This window comes from Ascidiella aspersa, chromosome 7 (assembly GCF_963924565.1).
Source record: "Ascidiella aspersa chromosome 7, kaAscAspe10.2, whole genome shotgun sequence".
Taxonomy (NCBI): Eukaryota; Metazoa; Chordata; class Ascidiacea; order Phlebobranchia; family Ascidiidae; genus Ascidiella; species Ascidiella aspersa.
Genome location: NC_139453.1, coordinates 17,747,258 through 17,766,931, shown reverse-complemented (window position 1 = coordinate 17,766,931; position 19,674 = coordinate 17,747,258). Strand labels below are relative to the sequence as shown.

Genomic DNA, 19,674 nt, shown 5'->3' with positions numbered 1-19,674 from the left:
GAGCTACGGATGCTCAGAAGAAAACAAATAGATAAGCAGCCAACAACTTGTTTCGTATTTAACACTATAGTGTTGGAAGGATGGCGAATAAACCCGATTCTATTTAACAAAAAATTTTTTTTTTTTTAACTTTGGCTAAATGTTTTTTAACTTGGCTAGAACAACTCAACGTCGTCCAGACAACTGGTACGCAACATTCCATATAACAATTTCTTTCCTAAACAGCCCCTCCCCCTTTATTTGAGACAATATACGTAAAACGCATCCGTGCTGTAGTACCGTAATTCAATGACTTTATGGGTGCATTAAAAAAAAAAAAAAAAAAAAAAAAAAAATTCACAAAAAAAAAAATTCACAAGTTAAACAAGAAAAAATGTTTCGTAAAGACAGTATAAATAGATTAAGTTGGCAAATACAGTTGTATTGTTTCGTTATTTTTGGAAATAAGCATATTCAAAACACGGTTTAAGAAAAAGGTCACAAGAAATAAATAAACATCTAAAAGGCCTAAGAGGTTGAAAACAAGACAAACATAACAAATATTTAGAAATATAAACTAAACCCAATATTCAAATTTGCAAATAATTTTCACTGGGCATAGTTTTGTTTTAATTCTTAAAAAAAAGATGAATTTCTTAAAAAATGTGAACCGATGTAAAGTCACGGCGGCCAAAATACTGAAAATACAATATACACGAACAACATGCTACACGTTTGTAACAAATACACTGCCCAACAAAAAAGCATCCCTAGTCGGCAAATATTTAGGGCTTTCCTCAAATATACCATATATTTTTACATAAAATGCAAAAATGTAGGAAACACTAAACACGGATCTGTTCACAATCTTCAGTAGAATATATGGCTTTGCATTATGTTTTAAATAGGAGTGAATGGAATGCAGAATTCTGACACAAGGGTTAACAGAATTGGAAAAGTTTGAGAAATGCTACAGCCCATATAAAGTAACATATTGTACTATTCAGAAAACAACAGATTTATTAAAATTGGCCCTGAAATGTGAGTGACAAAGGATATTTTCTGTTGGATATAATATAATTTAAGTGTGTATAGCATTACAACACATACGCAGGTTTATAGTTTCCCTGTGCACAATTCCATTTTAAGGACATTTGTTGAACCCTAAAGCAGAGGTCCTTGATACCCTGTCGAACCCCTGTGTTACTCTGCAAGCATTGTTAAACCCAATTTTCGCTCGACATATGTTTGCCTATAAAACATTTTTTATGAGTCACGCGGAGCAACATGACATTAGCATTAATAGATTTCTTAAAATATACAAATAGGAGAGAAAATAGGTTTGAAGGTCCCGCGGAGCTAAGTAAACAGTGTGGTAATGTTTCAGAGGCTGTTCTCGTCGAACCCCAGGTGTTCCACTGCCCCAAAAGGGTTTATGGGCCAGAACATTTAAAACACATCGATTTAGGTCAGCCGAATTGATAGCTATTTTAGTTAATTGGCAGCATCCTTATCTCTTAGTTACTTCATTGTTACATCACAACTGATATAATTTGCTACTTTCGTTAAAAAAAAAAAAAAAACATACAAAAAAGGTTAAGAACCCCTGATTTAGGTTATGTTATGGATATGGGCATTCAACAATTGTTGAGTCCAAAAGCTTCAATAAAGTTATTATAAACTATTAGATCTTGATGCCATTAAAGTTCCAAATTTTTTGGTGTATTATTGATTAAAAACAATCCACACAGCATATTAATCTATCTAGAGCTTTAGGCATAATCGCTGGATATTGTTGTTACATTTTTTTCATTTTCAACATAGTCTGTAAGCTCATGATTTGTGCTAAACTTAAAAGCAGTTGTCTTTGTGAAGTTGACATTGGGATCCGTAAAGTTGTTGTGTATATATAAAAGTTGTTAATATACTACAATGAAAAGTAATGTATTATGTTATGCAAACATATTAATATCCATGAGGGTTACACTTTAACTTTTAGAGTTGTGCTTTCAAACACAGAAAAAAAAATTGTTTATCATTAAGTAACAGCTAGGGGACTGTAAGATATTGATTAACTGTTTTGGTAAAGAAATGAATTTAGTATGTAGTTAAAAAATACAATTTGTTATATTTTAGGCACTATAAACTTTATTGTGAAATATGTAAATAATACAAGTTAAGCCATTTTAACTTTAAAATACCTAGGTTGTATTAATCAATGCTTTTTCAAAGATTTATCCTCCAAATCCATCTCATCTTTTTTTTCATAACCATGTTTATCATTGACTGTCAGTACTTTACATAAACCACACTATATTATGATATACTATTGCTTAATTCTAAAAAGCAAATTGAAAAAAATTGCGATAAAAAACGGTTATATATACCCCATCTAAACTGGGTTTAGGAATTTGCTTTGATACTAAACTACAAGCTAAAAAAATCCTAAAAGGCAGTTATTGAGACTCACTAGAAATTTAATATGGTGCAAAATTCCTAGAAGCTGATTAAACTTGAAAGTTTTATGTGCACATTAACATATTGCAGAATTTATTTAACATTAAAATAACTTAGCACACTAGGTTTAGGGGCTGTGTAGCTGAGGTCGTTCTCAAGACTTAACTGTATTGGTTTATTTAGCGCCAGACTCCCTTAAGAAAGTTCACATTAGGTAACCAAAGAGATGGCCCTGCTAGGATTTTAGTGAATATAGCTCACAGCATAGCACAAACATGTCTTGTAAGTAGTGTGATTGAACAGGTGTGTCGTTTTACAACAATAGCACAAATAGTAAAAGGGCAAAAAACAAATGCTTTGGGATTACCATGTCACAATGCTGATCAACATAACCCTTTAAGAAAGAAGGAAATATGGAAAAATACATTAAGAGGTTACTTTAGGTAACTCTCATAATATATAAAATGGTCTCCTGTGTGGATGTATTGGTTGATTCACTGTTCTATGGATTAAGAAAGGCTAAATAATCACAAAAATTAATAACTGTGAGACTAAATCTTAGAATATAATATAATAATCAAATTTAGACATTGTACACACTTATAGCAGCCACTTCGTCATATTGTTGTTTACACAGAGAATTTTTGTTTTATCGCTGTATCACCGTTTTAATATTTCGTCATGGAAATTTTTCTGTAAAAAACATCAAATGCTGATCTAGCAAGATTTTGCAAAGACATCATTTTTCACTGAGTCAGGCCTCGCCGGCTCATACGAACATCCGTTTAAAGTTAACGCATGTTTTGAAATTCGCCTTATTGTCAACAATCCGGTATTTTTTAGAATCGAACGCCAGTTACGTCGCAATGTAGATCGAAGCGCTTTTGTGACTGAAGACAGCAAAATTGACTGTTCATGTATCTGAACTAAAGGAAAGAATTGGACCTGTCTGGCATCACGAAGACAGGCCATCTCAAATCTTGAAGGAGTGTGGTCGATTCATCTTGGCAATTATATAAATGAAGACTCATTAATCTGACCCACCCCCTCACACTGATATTTTAGGTACAAGGGGATTGATCACAAGAAAAATCAAATTAGGGAATATTTAGCCAGACAACATTCAAACTGAAACATCTGCGGATGGGCTCGGACTAAACGGCAATCAAATGCAAAAATTATATGGTATTATAAAAATCGATAAAGGCTGGTTGAAATCCATTAAATTAGTGAATGTGGTGTTTGTTTCACGGTATTTTTAACCCAAGGATAAGATATTTGAAATTAAAATTTAAATGCAAGTTATTAAAATACCTGTGCTTTGGATATGGCAAAAAGTACTATACATTCAGTAGTTCCATAAACCATTATTTTATATAGTAAATAAAAAAAAATGTGATTATTTTTAATAGTAAAAAAACATCATTATTATTAATAGTAAATAAAAAAATGTGTGAACTCTTGAAACCCCAGCCTGCAGGGTAACCCAAACAATGTGCGTTGCAGTGTTTGCAGACCATTTTTCTTTGCGTTACTCTTTTTTACTTTGCGTTTACTCTTTACCAAATTGAAAAAAATTGGTGCCCCAAAATCAGTTAGCTTAATCAGGATTTGCATGCAAGCAAGGCTAGAAAATAGCCTTTCTTTGCTTGCACTAAAATCCTGATCCAACTAATTTCAGTAAGCCTTCCCGAAGGCATGATGCAAGGTATATAACAGGGGTGGCCAACCAATCACATACCAAGAGCCGCATTTGTTACTTGGTTAACCTCAAAGAGCCACACTTAACACACATGAAACGAAAAAAAGGCGTATCACTCCATTTCTTATTCACTCCCACAAAAAATGCCATTATTTTGTTAAATAGAAAAACTATTAATCTAAAAGGAGACGCGACACATTGCATGATAAATTACACATTTCTCGATCTAATGTGATTTATTAATATTATTTGGGCATATATTTGCGTTTAACTTCTTTAAAAAGTGTTACTAAAAATACAATGGCCTTAAGCCAAACAGTCGGGAGTCGGAACCGGCAATATTCCATAACTTAACCCAGCAGTTCTTAAATTTTTTTACATAAATTTCGCAACGTTCCCCCAGCAATTTTTTTAATTGCTCACGGTTCCTTAAAAATATACACAAATAAACAGAAAATTACACGTTGTTTTTAATGGTATCAATGAGACGGCGCACTTGCTTCTTTGGTATTAGCTCGGCTGTGTTACCCTTTAACGAATCACTTAATTTGAGTGAAGAAATCACGAACAGTTTTAAAACGTGACCGTATAGCCCACAGTGTCAGTGCTGCAAACTGTAAAAACGTAATTATTATTAGCATAACGCAACACCATGATGTCACAATGGACAATTCAACTTAAAGCGAGCAATAACCTTAACTAATCAGCTTGGTTTGGAAAAGTAAGTTGCACAAAAAATTTCCTTCTTCGGGAGCGTCGTGTTATGTAACTATACGTGCTTTTTCACAGAAAATTATCTTGTGAACCCCAGTTTGAGAACCACTGGCTTAACCAAACGAAATCAAAATATTTAAAAAAAGTGCAACAGGAACGTAAGAGCATACATATAACTGCGTGAAGAGTCGGATGCGGTTCGCGTGTGTTGGCCACCCCTGGTATATAATGTGTGAAAATATCAGTGGTCAGCACTAGGGTTGTTGGTCAGCACCAGGGAGAATTAATTAAATGTTTGGAGCTAAAATAAAATAGTTTTAAACATCATAATGATGAAATTAGGCACAAATATTTTCGTCAGGATTTTCATTTTTCAATCCTGTTTCCCAGAAGTGAAAAAATCTGGGAAAAAGAGGAACCCTAGTCAGCACAGCTCCAGAAGGTCTTGGTCACAATTTGTAAATTGTTTTATTTGTTGTATATGGGCTGTTGATCCCCTTCAAATAAAGTTGTATGTAACAACAAAATGCAGCAGGCATCTGTGTTAATTGTCATGTTTCAAACAGCTCCCTCTGAGCCTGTGCATGTCAGTTATAAAACGACAACAAATTTTAGACGTAGCTTTATTTTAGCACTGCAACAACCAGAGTTTCCAACTTCTAAATTGGTATACTGTACACTTAAATATTGAAAAAACCTTTTGTGGTAGGATTTCCAACACAAGTTGTGTAAAAACATAATTGCACACCTTGAAAGTTGTTTATGTATGCCAGAGATCTCGGCGTAAAGTGCAATGAAATTCAGACAGCAGACTGGTGCTTATGTACTGCATGGTGGCTAATGGGTAAACAAGACATTTACTACCTCCCTAAACGTTGGTAAGTTTGTATAGCAAGTGTAGCAGGCGTGTTTAATTACAAGTCTCATTAAACTAATTTGCCTCGGCAATCAACCTCACTATTACTTCAATAAGTGTTGCTGTTGTCTGATTACAAATCCACACAGTTTGTGTTGGCTATTATGGGCAAACCGGCTACTGCCGGCAAGCACAACCACTCACTGTATTGACTAGACAAGACTGGATATATATTGATATTAGTTTCGCATATACAAGTTGAAAGTTTGCATGAAAGAGAGAAGGCGACACGAGAAAGCGGAAATGATTTATAACCCGTAGCCTTTTTGGCAGCCGGGAACTGCAACAATAACGCGTTCACACAGGTGAAATACTTTTATCTATAACGGAAGTATGTGTCACGATATAACATTATTCATGTGTGAAACAGCCGAATGCTCTGTTCTCAGAATGACAGCGAGTGTTTGGTAAAAGGCGTGAAAAAATGACAAATCATAAATCGTAACATATTTGATAAATACACAATCCAATAAATTCCAAATTATCCACTAATTATTACTTATGATGCTACACAAGCTACCATATTGTACGCTTAATGGCACCTTTCCATGAGAAAACATATAAAGCTACAGTGTTAAAAGAGCTTCCCTGTTGTTTGTTGAGAGGGCAGCCAATTACATAAACTACAGAAACCCTGCATATGCCCCTTTTGTGCCAATTTATTACATTTCATTATAACTAACCTACACTACAAGTACAAGAAGTTACTGGCGCTGGTCTAGAATCCTACCAAAACGCACATTATTTGGGTGGGTCAAAGTATAATAATTACATAATGAATATAACAACACTTAACCCACCCACAGAAAAAGCCCGCTCAGCCGCGGTCATAGCCGCGCGTTCCATGTAAAATCAACGTATAATGCGGCCAGCCACTAAAAATCGCTCAAACGCGCAAAACTTTCGTCGCGATAACGGTTTTCAGTCTTGTACTCCATTATCAGTCGCGCTAATTTTACAAATAACGTTATTATAGAAATTACAGCCGCGCAATTTCAAGCTGCAAAATCGTGGTAGGATTCTAGACCAGCGCCAATAAAATTTATAAAATTACGTTGCTTGAAAAAAGAGCCTTTCAGCCTAGATTCGCGTTTTCCCGCGTTTTAGTCGCAAAAAGGTAAAGGGGAGTCCCCATCCAACGGGAATCAGGCATTTCTCTTTCTATGCTAACAGGCGTGATCCTGGAATCAGGAAATCATATTCCTTTGGCTTATCTTTGCGACAAAAATGCAGTATGCTGTGGCATGGCTAAGCCGAATTTGCCGACGAATCGGGTGAAAATAAACATATTTATTCGGCATATTGAAAAAAAAATTGTACCACCACACTAAGACAGGTCTATATTTTATGAATATCATAAAAAATAAAAAATTTAAAAAAATATTAATATTGAATATTAATATTCGCCGAATATTAAAATATAAAAACATTTGCCGACCGTTTAACCATAGAGCACTAATACTAGAGAGGTAACTGATTGTTCACTCAAGCGTGAAATCAATCATAACTTTTCTTGTTTAGCCAAAAATATATATTTTTTAAAACAATAAGGTAATAAATAACTTTATTCTTTGGAATGAAGTTTTAGTTTTGCAAAAATTAAACAAATAAAGAATCGCGACACCTTTTTATTCGACCAGCCTCTGCAGATTGGTCACGCTTGGATGAAGCGTTGCCACGTGACCATTTTTATTTGATTTTGCTGGTAATTGCATAGGACGTTTTAAAATTTTCTCAAAGTTTGCTCTAATAAATAAAAAGCAAAAAATGTAATGATAGATGTACCAGACGTATACTGATATCTGCAGATTGTATATTCAATCAACTATAGGGGAATTTGTACTTAACCCCAAACCAGAATTGCTGTACAAAAAATATGCGCATGTTTGCAAAAATGCATGCGACTTTCTAGGAATGCAACAAGTTGTTGCAGCTCAGTTCTTGATCAAAATCTTCGATGCCATTATTGTAAATCAAGAAGAAAAGGCAAAGCACGCGGTGGCAGGTGTTACTACACGTGAAACAGGTAAAGTTGTATGGTTTTTGCACATGTGTTATTATCTGTAGATGCTAAAATTGTACAAATTTATTTCAGAAATTTTGGAGTATGTTGGTGGATACTCAATGCGAAAAGCTTTTGTTAAATATGGAAAAGCAGTCCCTGATCTTCTGAATGGATTTTGCCAAGATGCACCTCAGGGAGAGTTTTCCATGTCAATGCAAAAACCTGGATATATGTTACTCTACCCTTCTACCAGAATGTTAGGACTACTTTTGAGAGTCTACTACTTGCACAATAGAGAAATAGCTAATAAAGTGAAAGATATTAATTTTTTAACATTTATAAACAACTGAACAGAGACCCATTTTGCTCGATTTGTTGAAACACAAAGTACCAAATTCGACACTTGTCAAACATAAACAGAGGAAGTTGTAAGATATATATTGCATCTTTTTATTAAAGTCCTTGGACATAATTTTAAGTAGACGAAACAGTCAGCAAAACTTACACGTGGCTTAAGAGGGGACCTTAAAGTTCCCAAAAAATAAGGCATTTGTTTCAACATTGTACGTTTTATGTGTTTGTAACTCGAGTATAATAAATGGATCAATATTTTATTTATTTTCTAATCTCTGGTGTTTGGGAAGAGGTTCATCACATACTGATGTCCAAGCATTGAGTTTACCGTGTTTGTAACTCGAGTATAATAAATGGATCAATATTTTATTTATTTTCTAATCTCTGGTGTTTGGGAAGAGGTTCATCACATACTGATGTCCAAGCATTGAGTTTACGATAAGTAGTGTTTCCATCCTTGATTTTTTTAACACACTTGCGTTGCGAAAGCGCAGATACTCCATATCCAACTTGAGAAATGTCAGGGTTGGCATTGCGTCGCATGTAAGCCCTCTACAAAAAATTGCATCGTTTATTACATATTTTAATTGCACACACAATTACCTACCAAATTTCCAAAAAAAGCTTCGAGAACATCTTGAGTCAACATGCACAAGCACACATAATCCATTCCATTACATAACAACCTTTTTGTCAAAAAAATAATATTTTTGGTAGTAAAAAAGAGACCCTCAAGAGTAGGTTTGGCCAAAATTATCTTGTGTTCCCCAGGATGTTTGTTATTAACTTCATCCTACAAAAAGTACCTAATGTTATTAGAAGTACTGTATCATACTCAATAACTAAGTGGAGTACAAACTTTCCAATCTAATAGATATTTTAAAAAACGTCTTGCAGCCAAACAAGTCTGGAATCTGCAACTGTACGGATTGGATACCTCGCATTGCATGTCACTATTTGAAACCACCTGTAAAAAAACATTTAATAATACTGATCAACCACAAACCATTACACAAAGTAAATGCTACTCACTTGTCAAATAGTAAAACAAATTCTGATGTTCCTTCGGATGTCATACCTTCGGAATCATACCTCATATCGTTAATGCAGTTTTCCCCGAATTTTACTACATAAATACATGCTAAAAATATTTACAGAGTAAGAAGAACACAACAAATACTTTACCGTAAACATCACAGTTTGGAGATCTAATATCTGATGCCAAGTGGTTTTCTTCCCACCATTGAAGTACTTGTATAGATGTATTTTTTGTTGCCTGATTTACACCTTTGCATATGCTCATTTCTTCAAGCTTAACTGTACAAGTTGTAACATTGTTGTTTGCAAATAAGTGTCATTTAAAACTTTAGTTATTTTAAGATAATACGCTGTTAAATGTCATGTATACCCAGGAAAGAATTTAGGGTGGAATATTTAATGTCCAGCTTGGGAGAAACCAATCTCCACCCATGATATGCAATCCAATTTACTTCAATTGATGGTGATATACAGACACTAAACAAAATCATTAAAATAAATTAAGTATGCGGTGAAGTAATGCCCAGTTACAAATTTAGTGAACCTCACAAACCTAACACTGGGATGAATGTAAGTTTTTTCATGACGTTCAATAAAAAACATTCCTGTCGTGTGGTAAAAGACCATTTACCTAAAATAATACTGCAAATAAACTTATATATTTGGGAGGTTTAAATTTACCTACCTCTAAATGCTTTTCCAATTTTTTTGCTTGCTAATTTTAAGTCATTTAAATTGGAGTGCCTAATTTTAGCTGAAGGAGCCTGTCTGTCTGTTGGTGGTTTTCTGGCTGACTAAGATTAATAAAAAAATAAAAGTTATAGACTACAACATTCAGATGCACTTACAAAATATATTTCGTTATAAAACTTACCTTTTCTTTATTGCAATGAGATTTTGTAGGCAGGAGCAATGTTGGAAGTGCCCCAATCGCTAATCGTTTTCTTGTTGCATGTGCAATAATATTCTCTTTTTTAAAATGGGCTTCTCAAATCGCCGCCCTGAATATATTATCATTTTCTTAAAACGAGCACTTATATACAGAAAAACAGCAACCTATGTTTCCTTATGTAACATGTGTTTAATTTTGTCATTTTGGCAAGGATCTCTAAACTGCAAAATAAAATGACGCAAGCTTGTCCTGTGCGCTTTTTCCTCTTCATTTTTTGCCAAATCTGGTCTTCCTATGGCAAACAAAGACCTAACAAACTTTGATCGGTTTGTATAATTATACCCCGGAATGCAACAGTGTGTCATGTTCCCTTTTTTATCCACTGCTGTATCAAGCGACATTGGAAAACGTCGAATCTTACCCGGTTCATCCAAGCGTGACCGATCTGCCGATATTTACGAGTGTCGCCTCTAGTATTAGTGCTCTATGGTTTAACCAATGATACTATAATACCAAGATTGGACACTTTAACGCCTTTTTCTTTTTTCTCCCTATCTCTTTCATTGTTTTTGACAACTCTCTCGCTTTTATTCTTCTGACACTTCACGCTTCAGTTAACTGCGCACGCTAAATAAGCTGTAACGTTTTCCTTCGAAAGTTAAAATTGACATGTTTATTTATTTGGTAAATCAATTATAGTGAAAGACCGACGGGTAGGGCAAAACTGCTGACATGCGATTTTGCACTGAAAAGGTTTTACGTCATGGCATTACTGTTAAATAAATTGTACCGGTAATAAACTTATTTATTTACAAAGAAACCGCCACTTTTGAAGGTTATTTACGTGTAAGGTTTGTAATATTGTCTCATTCTTATAGCTTCATATTCTATTAATTTTGTTTCCCCATTTGATAAGTTTCATTAACGAAAATCATTAAGTAGCCTACTACCACTAATTTTAATAAAACAATAGGCATATTGTATTGAATCATGGATGTTTTTGGTAATGAATTTGCTGAAGAAAGAACAACCAACTTTGATGAGGCGATTGAACAAATTATTATTGAAATTGAAACATCTTCTGTGGATGCTTCCTGCTACCTTTGTAAAAGTTGTGCAAAAACCTTTTTAACACTAAAGCGGATGGTGCTTTATTGCGTAGCTGCGACATGGTTAAGTTAAGGTAAAGAGGTAGCAAAAGCACAAACACGCGTTTATAAATGTACAATTGCGAAATAGGAAAAAAGGCGATCTGCACGCTTCGATGAACGTGGATGCACATCGGTAGGTTCGCTACAGAACCCCCCCCCCCCCCCCAGAAGCGGGCACGTGTGAAGTTGCGTAGGTTGTAGGGAAGTTCGTCGGGTTGCTTCGTTGCGACTATATGCATGTGGGCGAGTTCAATTCGCTCTCAAGTACGCCACGTCGGTGACGTAGTGAATATTGCGGGTTGCATCGACGGCGAAAATAGTTGGCGAGCTTGCATAGGCTGTCTTGGGAACGGATCCTTTGAAGGGTTTGTGCGACGTTCGAGACGAGCGAGGAAGAGCTAGTACCAAACGCAGGTAGGTTAGCTTCCATAAGCGGTCTTAAGAACGGAACCCTGTGGATTGGTGCGACGTTCAAGACGAGCGTGAAAGCAGCAGCTTTCTTCAGCGGCCTTGCCAATCGAATATCCTCCGGCATGTGTTGTAGCCACCAGGGACGAGTGTGCCAACGAGAAACTGTCTCGAGCAGAGCGGGCATCTACTCTCGTGAAACAGGTGTTTCTGTTAACCAGAGAAAACGTGTTTATAAACAAAAAAGTCGCGCTTCAAGTTTCTACCGGGAACGGGTAGAAAATGGAAGAAATGAACGCTGCCTCGTGATTGTCCAGTTAGTGAAGTTGAATAGTTGCGCTGCCGTTCCTGCCGGGAAAGAATAAACAACTAAAGCGAAGAGCATTGCGTCTTGGTTGTCCCAAAGTGAAGGCATGCTAATTAGCTGCTGCGTTGCGCGTTCCTATCGGGAAAGCGCAGATGCCGAAAGCAAGCGCTGTTCGATTGCGTTGTGTCGAGCCAAGTAGCCAAAATCCTGGCTGTGTTTCCCAGAACGTGGGAAGCTTTGTAGAACAGGCGATAATCATTCAACTAACTTTGCTTAGACTCCAGTTGTTCAATTTCTTCTTTTGATCTTCAAAAAACGTTTTGAAGACGCGGGGTCACCAGTAAAGCGGATGGTGCTTCATTGCGTAGCTGCGACATGGTTAAGTTAAGGTAAAGAGGTAGCAAAAGCACAAACACGCGTTTATAAATGTACAATTGCGAAATAGGAAAAAAGGCGATCTGTACGCTTCGATGAACGTGGATGCACATCGGTAGGTTCGCTACAACACAAAAAGGTCTAAAATCTCACTGCGAAAAAAAAACATTCAACCTATAACCAAATAGATTTAGAGAATATGCTAACTGAAGATGCACTGCAACAATATTGGACAGAAGCATCAAATACTGCACAAAGTTACACTGGTGATAACGTATTATTGGAAGAGAATCTATCTAAAAATATTGTTGGGCTGTTTAACAAGTCTACAACCGCATCATCTCTTGTGGCAAATTTTATTAAATTGCTTCAAGATGAAAGCATAAATAAAGTAACACGTGCAGCTTTAGTAGAACTTCTGTCAATATTAACGAACAAAAAAGAACAGGTGCATCAACAGAATAAACCAAAATTAAATCCAATAAGTGAGATAGAAAAATATGTGTGTTGTTATATTGGTGGCCGAGTAATAAGATCCTTGTATTACAAAACTGGCGACCCAATTTTTCAAAAATTTCGAAAGTTTTCTAATAATAAAGAGAGATGTTGGTACCTCAATCCTATGGCGGAAAAAATATTTTGCATGAGTGAGGCAATTATAAAAAATGTTTTGGGAAAGCACCCCCAGGATTTTGATTCCGGACTTGTTGCTGAGGAAGTTATTGATAATCTAAAACAAATGAACATGCTGCATGAAATTGAAACTTCACAACTAGCGATGGAAAGGGTTTCGGATATGGTTAAAAAGTATGCCCGTACTCGTGGCCATGCATATGCAAAAAGGATTACTGAGCTTTTTCAAAAGAAAAAACTCCTCGAAAAGCAACTAGCTAATAAAGGAAAGGCAAAAAGAACCTCTTTCCGAAATGACCTTCAATGTTGTTCCAAATCTTAAAAAAATGATATTCTAAAAAAATATCAATCTTGGTTGATAGCTGTATTTGTCCTATTTTAAAAATTGAAAATAAGTGACACTGTTGACAAGCTTTTGCACAACCGTGGTTCATCAGGTCAGAGTAATAAAAAAGAAAGCCGGTCAGACACAATTTAAAAGACCTCCGGGTTTAGGTAAAAAAAATACACTGTGACACCTATGAAAAGCTCGCATTTAAACAACACATTATACAAAAGATAGATGCCATCTATGCTCGACTTAATCATGATTTTTGTTTTATGGCACACCATAAAGCCTAGCAAAAGGCACATGTCGCTATGCACGCCCTTGAATCACCAAAAATGTACCTGTGGAACTGTCTGATCGACATTCTTTTATTGCCTTTTACTCTTTGCGCTTGTGTCTTTACTTCGCTTGTTTTCAATGTTTTTATTCTTATTCTGACCTGATGAAGTGCGGTTGTGCGAAAGCTCATCATCAGTTAAGTACAATTTATCAACAGTGACCCTTATTTCAATTTTCTAAAATAATATCTATATCATATTGGTGTTACATAACTGAAAACCCCCCGTTGTAGTTATGCTTAAAAAAATGTTAATGTTGTATGCGATATCACCAATAGTTTGCTCTTTATTAGCCAAAACAAATTTATATGATAATAAATGTTAATTAAGAGTTTAATATATATTTTGGTGCACATTTTATTTGATAGAGGACAGGTATTTATGCAATAGACAGGATAAGAAAGTTAATAGGTTAGTGGTTACGCAAAGTCCTGGTATGGCAGAGGTCAGGAGTTTGAATCTCCCGGAGAATGAATTTCCCCCTAACTTCTTTACTTTGTTAACTAAGGTCAGTGGTTAAGCAAAGTCCTGGAATGGCAAAGGTCAGGAGTTTGAATCTCCCGGAGAATGATTTTCCCCTAACTTCTTTACTTTGTTAACTAAGGTCAGTGGTTAAGCAAAGTCCTGGTATGGCAGAGGTCAGGAGTTTGAATCTCCCGGAGAATGAATTTTCCCCTAACTTCTTTACTTTGTTAACTAAGGTCAGTGGTTAAGCAAAGTCCTGGTATGGCAAAGGTCAGGAGTTTGAATCTCTCATAGAATGTATTTTCCCCTAACTTCTTTACTTTGTTAACTAAGGTCAGCGGTTAAGCAAAGTCCTAGTATGGCGGAGGTCAGGAGTTTGAATCTCCCTGAGAATGAATTTTCCCCTAAATTAAAAAAAAATATCAGGCTATATATAATGTATTATTCCCTTACTTCTTTGCTAAGCCTATTTCGGTTAATTGGTAGTGCCATATTAAAAGCAATACTACTGACCATCTTCAAAAGACACATTTCCAGTAAATTTACGTTTTAAATTTCAGTTAAAATTGATTGTATGCATCCTTTGGCCAAATTCATTCATGTTTGGGTTTCTATTGTAACCCCCCGATTCGCGAACATTCCCGAAAAATGCCTCTAAAACATCTTGTGAAATTCTTTTCAGAATTACATACTCTGCACCACTGGCAAGCAATGCTTTTGTTATAGCGGCAAGGGATTTAGCTGTAATTATTAGACCTTCTTGAGTTGAATTTGATAACAACATTTTCTGTTTCTCCGCCTTTGTGAAGGATTCACCATTTCGTTTGCAACGAACTTTTACATTTTCAATCCATTTTTGAAAAAACCCAACAAAGGTCGATTCAAGCCAAATTAATCTACTGTCATCTTGACTATAAAACGGAGCTTTTAGAGGGTTCCGCTGACCAGTTGATGAATTAGAGATATCGAAAAAGTCATTCATTAATTTTATAAATTTTGCAAAAATCGGATAGCCTTTTTCTCTTGCTGCATTTGACACTGAATTAGAAAATATTTGGGAAGCATAGCGTACTTTCATTTTATCGTAAATGTTTGGGTATATGTGCCAAATAGTTATTTTATGCAACTTGGTCAAACTTTCTGGTCCAGAAGCACTGGCATCATGATATAAACAAGATATGATGGTCCATGTCATATCCCCTCCGTTCCACAAATATTTTGAACCACCAGGTTTGCTGCTAATCAAATTATTTCTAGTCGTTTTAATAAGATGACTAGGATCACTTACAAAGAATAATTCCCTGCATAATATAACACATAATTACTACAATGGATTTAAAAGATACAGTTAACGAAGACTAAGTAAAACATACTTTGTGGGATCAAGGGGATGTGCAACACTTTTTGGTAAAGTTCCTTTTACTTCTCCATTTAGGAGCTGAAACATAAGTCGATTGCTGGCACAACCATCAGCTAAAAATGAAATGTATTTAAGACAAAACATCTTTAGTTGGGATCTACAGTAAATTGACCTCAAAAATTGAGTTTCATTTATACATATATGGACTTAATGTCTGTTGAACAAGTTAGTTAATCGTTACCTTACCAATCAATATCATCCAAAGAAAACTTACCAATCAAAACCATGCACCAAAGGTTGGACAAATAATACAACTGTGTAATGACTTTCAAAATAATTGGGACAAGTTGTGAACCGCTTGCACCAAGAGTGGCGAAACATGCAACCATACATGATATGGTAGGATTAGTTATTCCTGTAAATTATTTTACTATAAATATATTTGGTTGTGTTTATTAACAAAGGCTGAACTCTATGTTTTACCTTTAACATAAATACCCAAAGCGTTGGTAGCTAATCTTTGCTTGTCCGGACCGCTACAATCATTATCAAAATTAAAGCCTAGGTTAACATAACCAATAAGTTTATTGGTTGATGCTTGGAACACTAGTTCTTCTGTAAAACAAAAAATACCTTTATGTATATGTAATTAATGTTAATTATCAACATATAAAATATGCCCACCACAAATTTTCATTTCATCAATTATAACCATAACTTGGTGATCATGCATATTAATATCTCCTTCAAGAAAAATTTGTTTTAAAAGATTGCTGTCAATTCCAACCTCTGGCCTTGAAGCATTTCTATTAAAGATTCAGATGTAGTCAATTTTATAGAAACTATTAACAGTTTGAATAATTTATTATGCAAAAGAAAGTTCATAACATTCTTTTTTAATGAATATACTGCTGCTGCCAGGCATTGTATTAATTATAAAGAAGGTGCTTCCGACAATTATTTATTCTGTACCGACGTTTCGATAACCTATCCAGGTAATCTTCATCAGGGCATATAAACTTGTAACCTTGCAGAGGTATATATATAGTGAAGAAAAACGACGAAAAAACAATGTGGCAAAACGAGGCGAAAAAGAGAAAATTTTTTTTTTATATGCCCTGATGAAGATTACCTGGATAGGTTATCGAAACGTCGGTACAGAATAAATAATTGTCGGAAGAACCTTCTTTATAATTAATTCTTTTTTAAGTTAAGAATAATTGCAAAGTAATTTAAAGGATCTGAAAGTATTTGCATTAATAAATAACTGAAACTATGTAGTTGATTTAACTATGTTGTGCATCAACCTGTAGCGACGTAAAGTTCGTTGAGATGGTAAAACTAACAGCCCAGTATCCTTCAGCATTTGATATGCTTTTGGGCCTTTGGCATACAACATCAAACTATATCTAAATGCATATACACAATATAAATAAATTATAATAATATAACAGCATTTAAACCGGTTTCACATACTTAATTAATTCCGGATGAAACCTATTGCATTTTTTGTCTTTTTTGTTTAACGTTATCTGTTCAGACCAAAATATTTTATGAAATGAGTCAAGTTGCCCATTTTGTTGAACTGTAAAACAATGGGTAAAAAAGGTTAAAATTATGGTAAATTAAAAAACAAATTCTTAAATTAACATGATTTTTATTCTACAGGATCATAATAGTACTTTGCTTAAAGCACTCATCAATACCTGATCCTTCCTCGGGTTCCAATGTAATTTGCTGGTCACTGTTTAGCAACACTTCTACCTGTTGCTGCAAGGCATCAATTCTAAAATATAATAAATTATTTATGCAAACATGCTGCAAGAAATAATAATAACTTATTTAATTTATTACTGTTCTTCTTTTTCCGCCAGTGTTTGTTTTATCCGTGAATTTAGAGAACCAGTCTGAAATTTTACTAGAGACTTGTTTTGCACAGCATCATAATATATGTTACGTTCGCAAAGTATTTTATCTAGCATTAATGATAAATGTCTACATTTCTCACAAATAATACATTCAAGATCGTCTGGATTGATAAAAATTGAGCATTCGGAGGATCTAAAAACATTATGTTTATATTTCACTAGAATATGCTATAATATGTTTGACACAAAACAAAAACTTTCAAATGTGTAAAAAGGTTCTACCTTACTGCATATTGAATTGTACTCGGTACTGCATTTTCCTGAAACGACTTGCATTTGCTTGTTAAAATATGTCTGGCTATTTCCTTTTCTTTTAAATCTTTTTCATCTACAGAATTAATTCCCCTGCAAACTAAACTGCTTTCAATTTGACAAATAAGCTGATGAACAGTAGTAAAGCTTAAATTTATACTAGCTGCCAAGGATGAACTAGTGGGCCAACCAAAATGATGTACATCTACTTGCAACAAATGATTTACATATACAGCAAATTCATGTTGGTGATAAATACTTTTTTTTACTAAACAAATTTCTTCTTCTGTTTCTGTTTTAATCTCCCACTCTATTGATTTTTTAGTAAAAAGTTTTGCTGCAGACAAAAATGATCCGAGCGATTTGTACAAAACTGTTTTCTCATATATCCTATTTTTCGGAACTTTCCTCGTGTTTGCATATTTTTGAGCTTTTATAGGCATATTTAAGGTTGGCAGGGCACCGTTAGAAAGAAACTTCCGCTTTTTTTCTGAAATAAATTACAACAGCTACCATAAATTGTAATTCTACACAATATATGTCACTTCTGTGTCAAACTTACTTTGAACAATATCGTCTTCCTTAAAGTGCCTTGAACATATTTTTACACTATCTTTTTTATATAATTTTCTTATTCCTTCATCAGCCCTTACTGAAAGAATAATACATTCCATTTTGGTAGCCCATTCCTGTTTCTCACCAGTACAAAAAGCTTTTGCTGGAACATAAAATAAAACATCTGGACGCTTTCCAGGACAACCAGGAATGCAGCAGTGTTTCGACATCTCAAGTAGGAAATAATATTTTATCTTTCTTGGAAATCTACAAATAGTTTTATAGATTAAAGATTCTAATCTCTTCTCAAACCTTTTAGTCACTGAAAACATAACGAAAGATACCACAACTAAATTGTCAGTGAAAGGTACAATTAATTAGAATTTGCCTGGACTTTAAATATATACCGGTACTTAGATACATATCATAAAAAACACCACATTTGAGCTATCAAGGAAAAGTATACTGAACATAGAGAATGTCAGGTTATAGATAGCCACAATAATCTTGCGTCTACCCAAAACAACCATCACATTTTCTTAAACATAGCACCCTAGTGGTAAACAAATAATATGATTGTGGTCTGATGTTGTTGCGAGAGTTTTTTGTCCAACAAGTGTGAAAAATGTTTGTGTTTTTAGGCCATATTCTCCTAACTTGTTGTGGCATTCTTCTTCTCATGGCCGATGTGCCAAATAAGGTTTTTCCTTGCGATAAAATGTTTTTTGACAATTTTCAAATGATCATGTTAAACTAAAATATAAATATACAACATTTAGAAGGTTTTGCAAGTACCAACTGTCTAAATCCAAAATAAATAATAGTTTAACCTCCATAATAGGACATTAAACATATCTGTATGTAATAAAATAACAACAGAAAAATTGTCATTGAGACAACTTTTTATGACGTCACGTTTATATGTTACTTTGTGACGTCACGTTTTAACAAACATTCTGACGTGACGTAATAACGTAACTTTCTAACGTTATCTAGCGAAAATTATCCTGCCCACCCAAACAAAAATTCTGGATCCGTGATTGCCTTATCCATAGCACATTTCACGCTATTTTTGCAGGGAAGACTTTTTGACGCTGGACTACAATCCTACCACAATTCAAAATCAACGCACAACATTTGGGTTAGCGTTTATGTGTGGGTGGGTTAAGTATTATTATATATATTATTTAATAATAATACTTGACACACCCTAACCCAAACGCTAACCCGCACCTTATCTCAAATAATGTTCGTTGTGGTAGGATTCTAGACCAGCGCCGACTTTTTAATGTCAGAAGTATATCCATGAATTTTGAGTTATCAATAAATAATACCAAAGTTGGCGAAATGTTTTAAAATCGGGCAAATATATTCGCAAAACGCACATATTTGCGTATTTTGGTACCTTTAACAACACGACAAACAGCTGTTTACGGATCTAACTAGAGCGTGAAGCTGCAGATGAATCTGATTGGTTAACGCCGTTCTGTCCTATCTTGGTATTATAGTATCATTGG

The 19,674-nt window shown here is 34.7% G+C and overlaps 1 protein-coding gene and 2 pseudogenes across 1 annotated transcript; all 3 read right to left on the bottom strand.

Moving 5' to 3' along the window:
- Window positions 1-8,493: 8,493 nt before the first annotated feature.
- LOC146138110 (uncharacterized) lies at window positions 8,494-9,224 on the bottom strand (annotated as a pseudogene).
- A 294-nt stretch (window positions 9,225-9,518) lies between these two features.
- On the bottom strand, window positions 9,519-10,422 carry LOC146138109 (uncharacterized; annotated as a pseudogene).
- Window positions 10,423-11,627: 1,205 nt separating this feature from the next.
- LOC146138108 (uncharacterized) lies at window positions 11,628-18,387 on the bottom strand. Its single transcript, XM_083394518.1, has 6 exons — window positions 18,165-18,387; window positions 16,899-17,007; window positions 16,730-16,831; window positions 16,107-16,228; window positions 15,436-15,535; window positions 11,628-11,826 (listed from the first exon to the last, which is right to left on the bottom strand). Exons 1-6 carry the CDS (start codon window positions 18,385-18,387, stop codon window positions 11,628-11,630), a joined length of 855 nt encoding a protein of 284 aa, XP_083250644.1.
- Between the last annotated feature and the right edge of the window lie 1,287 nt (window positions 18,388-19,674).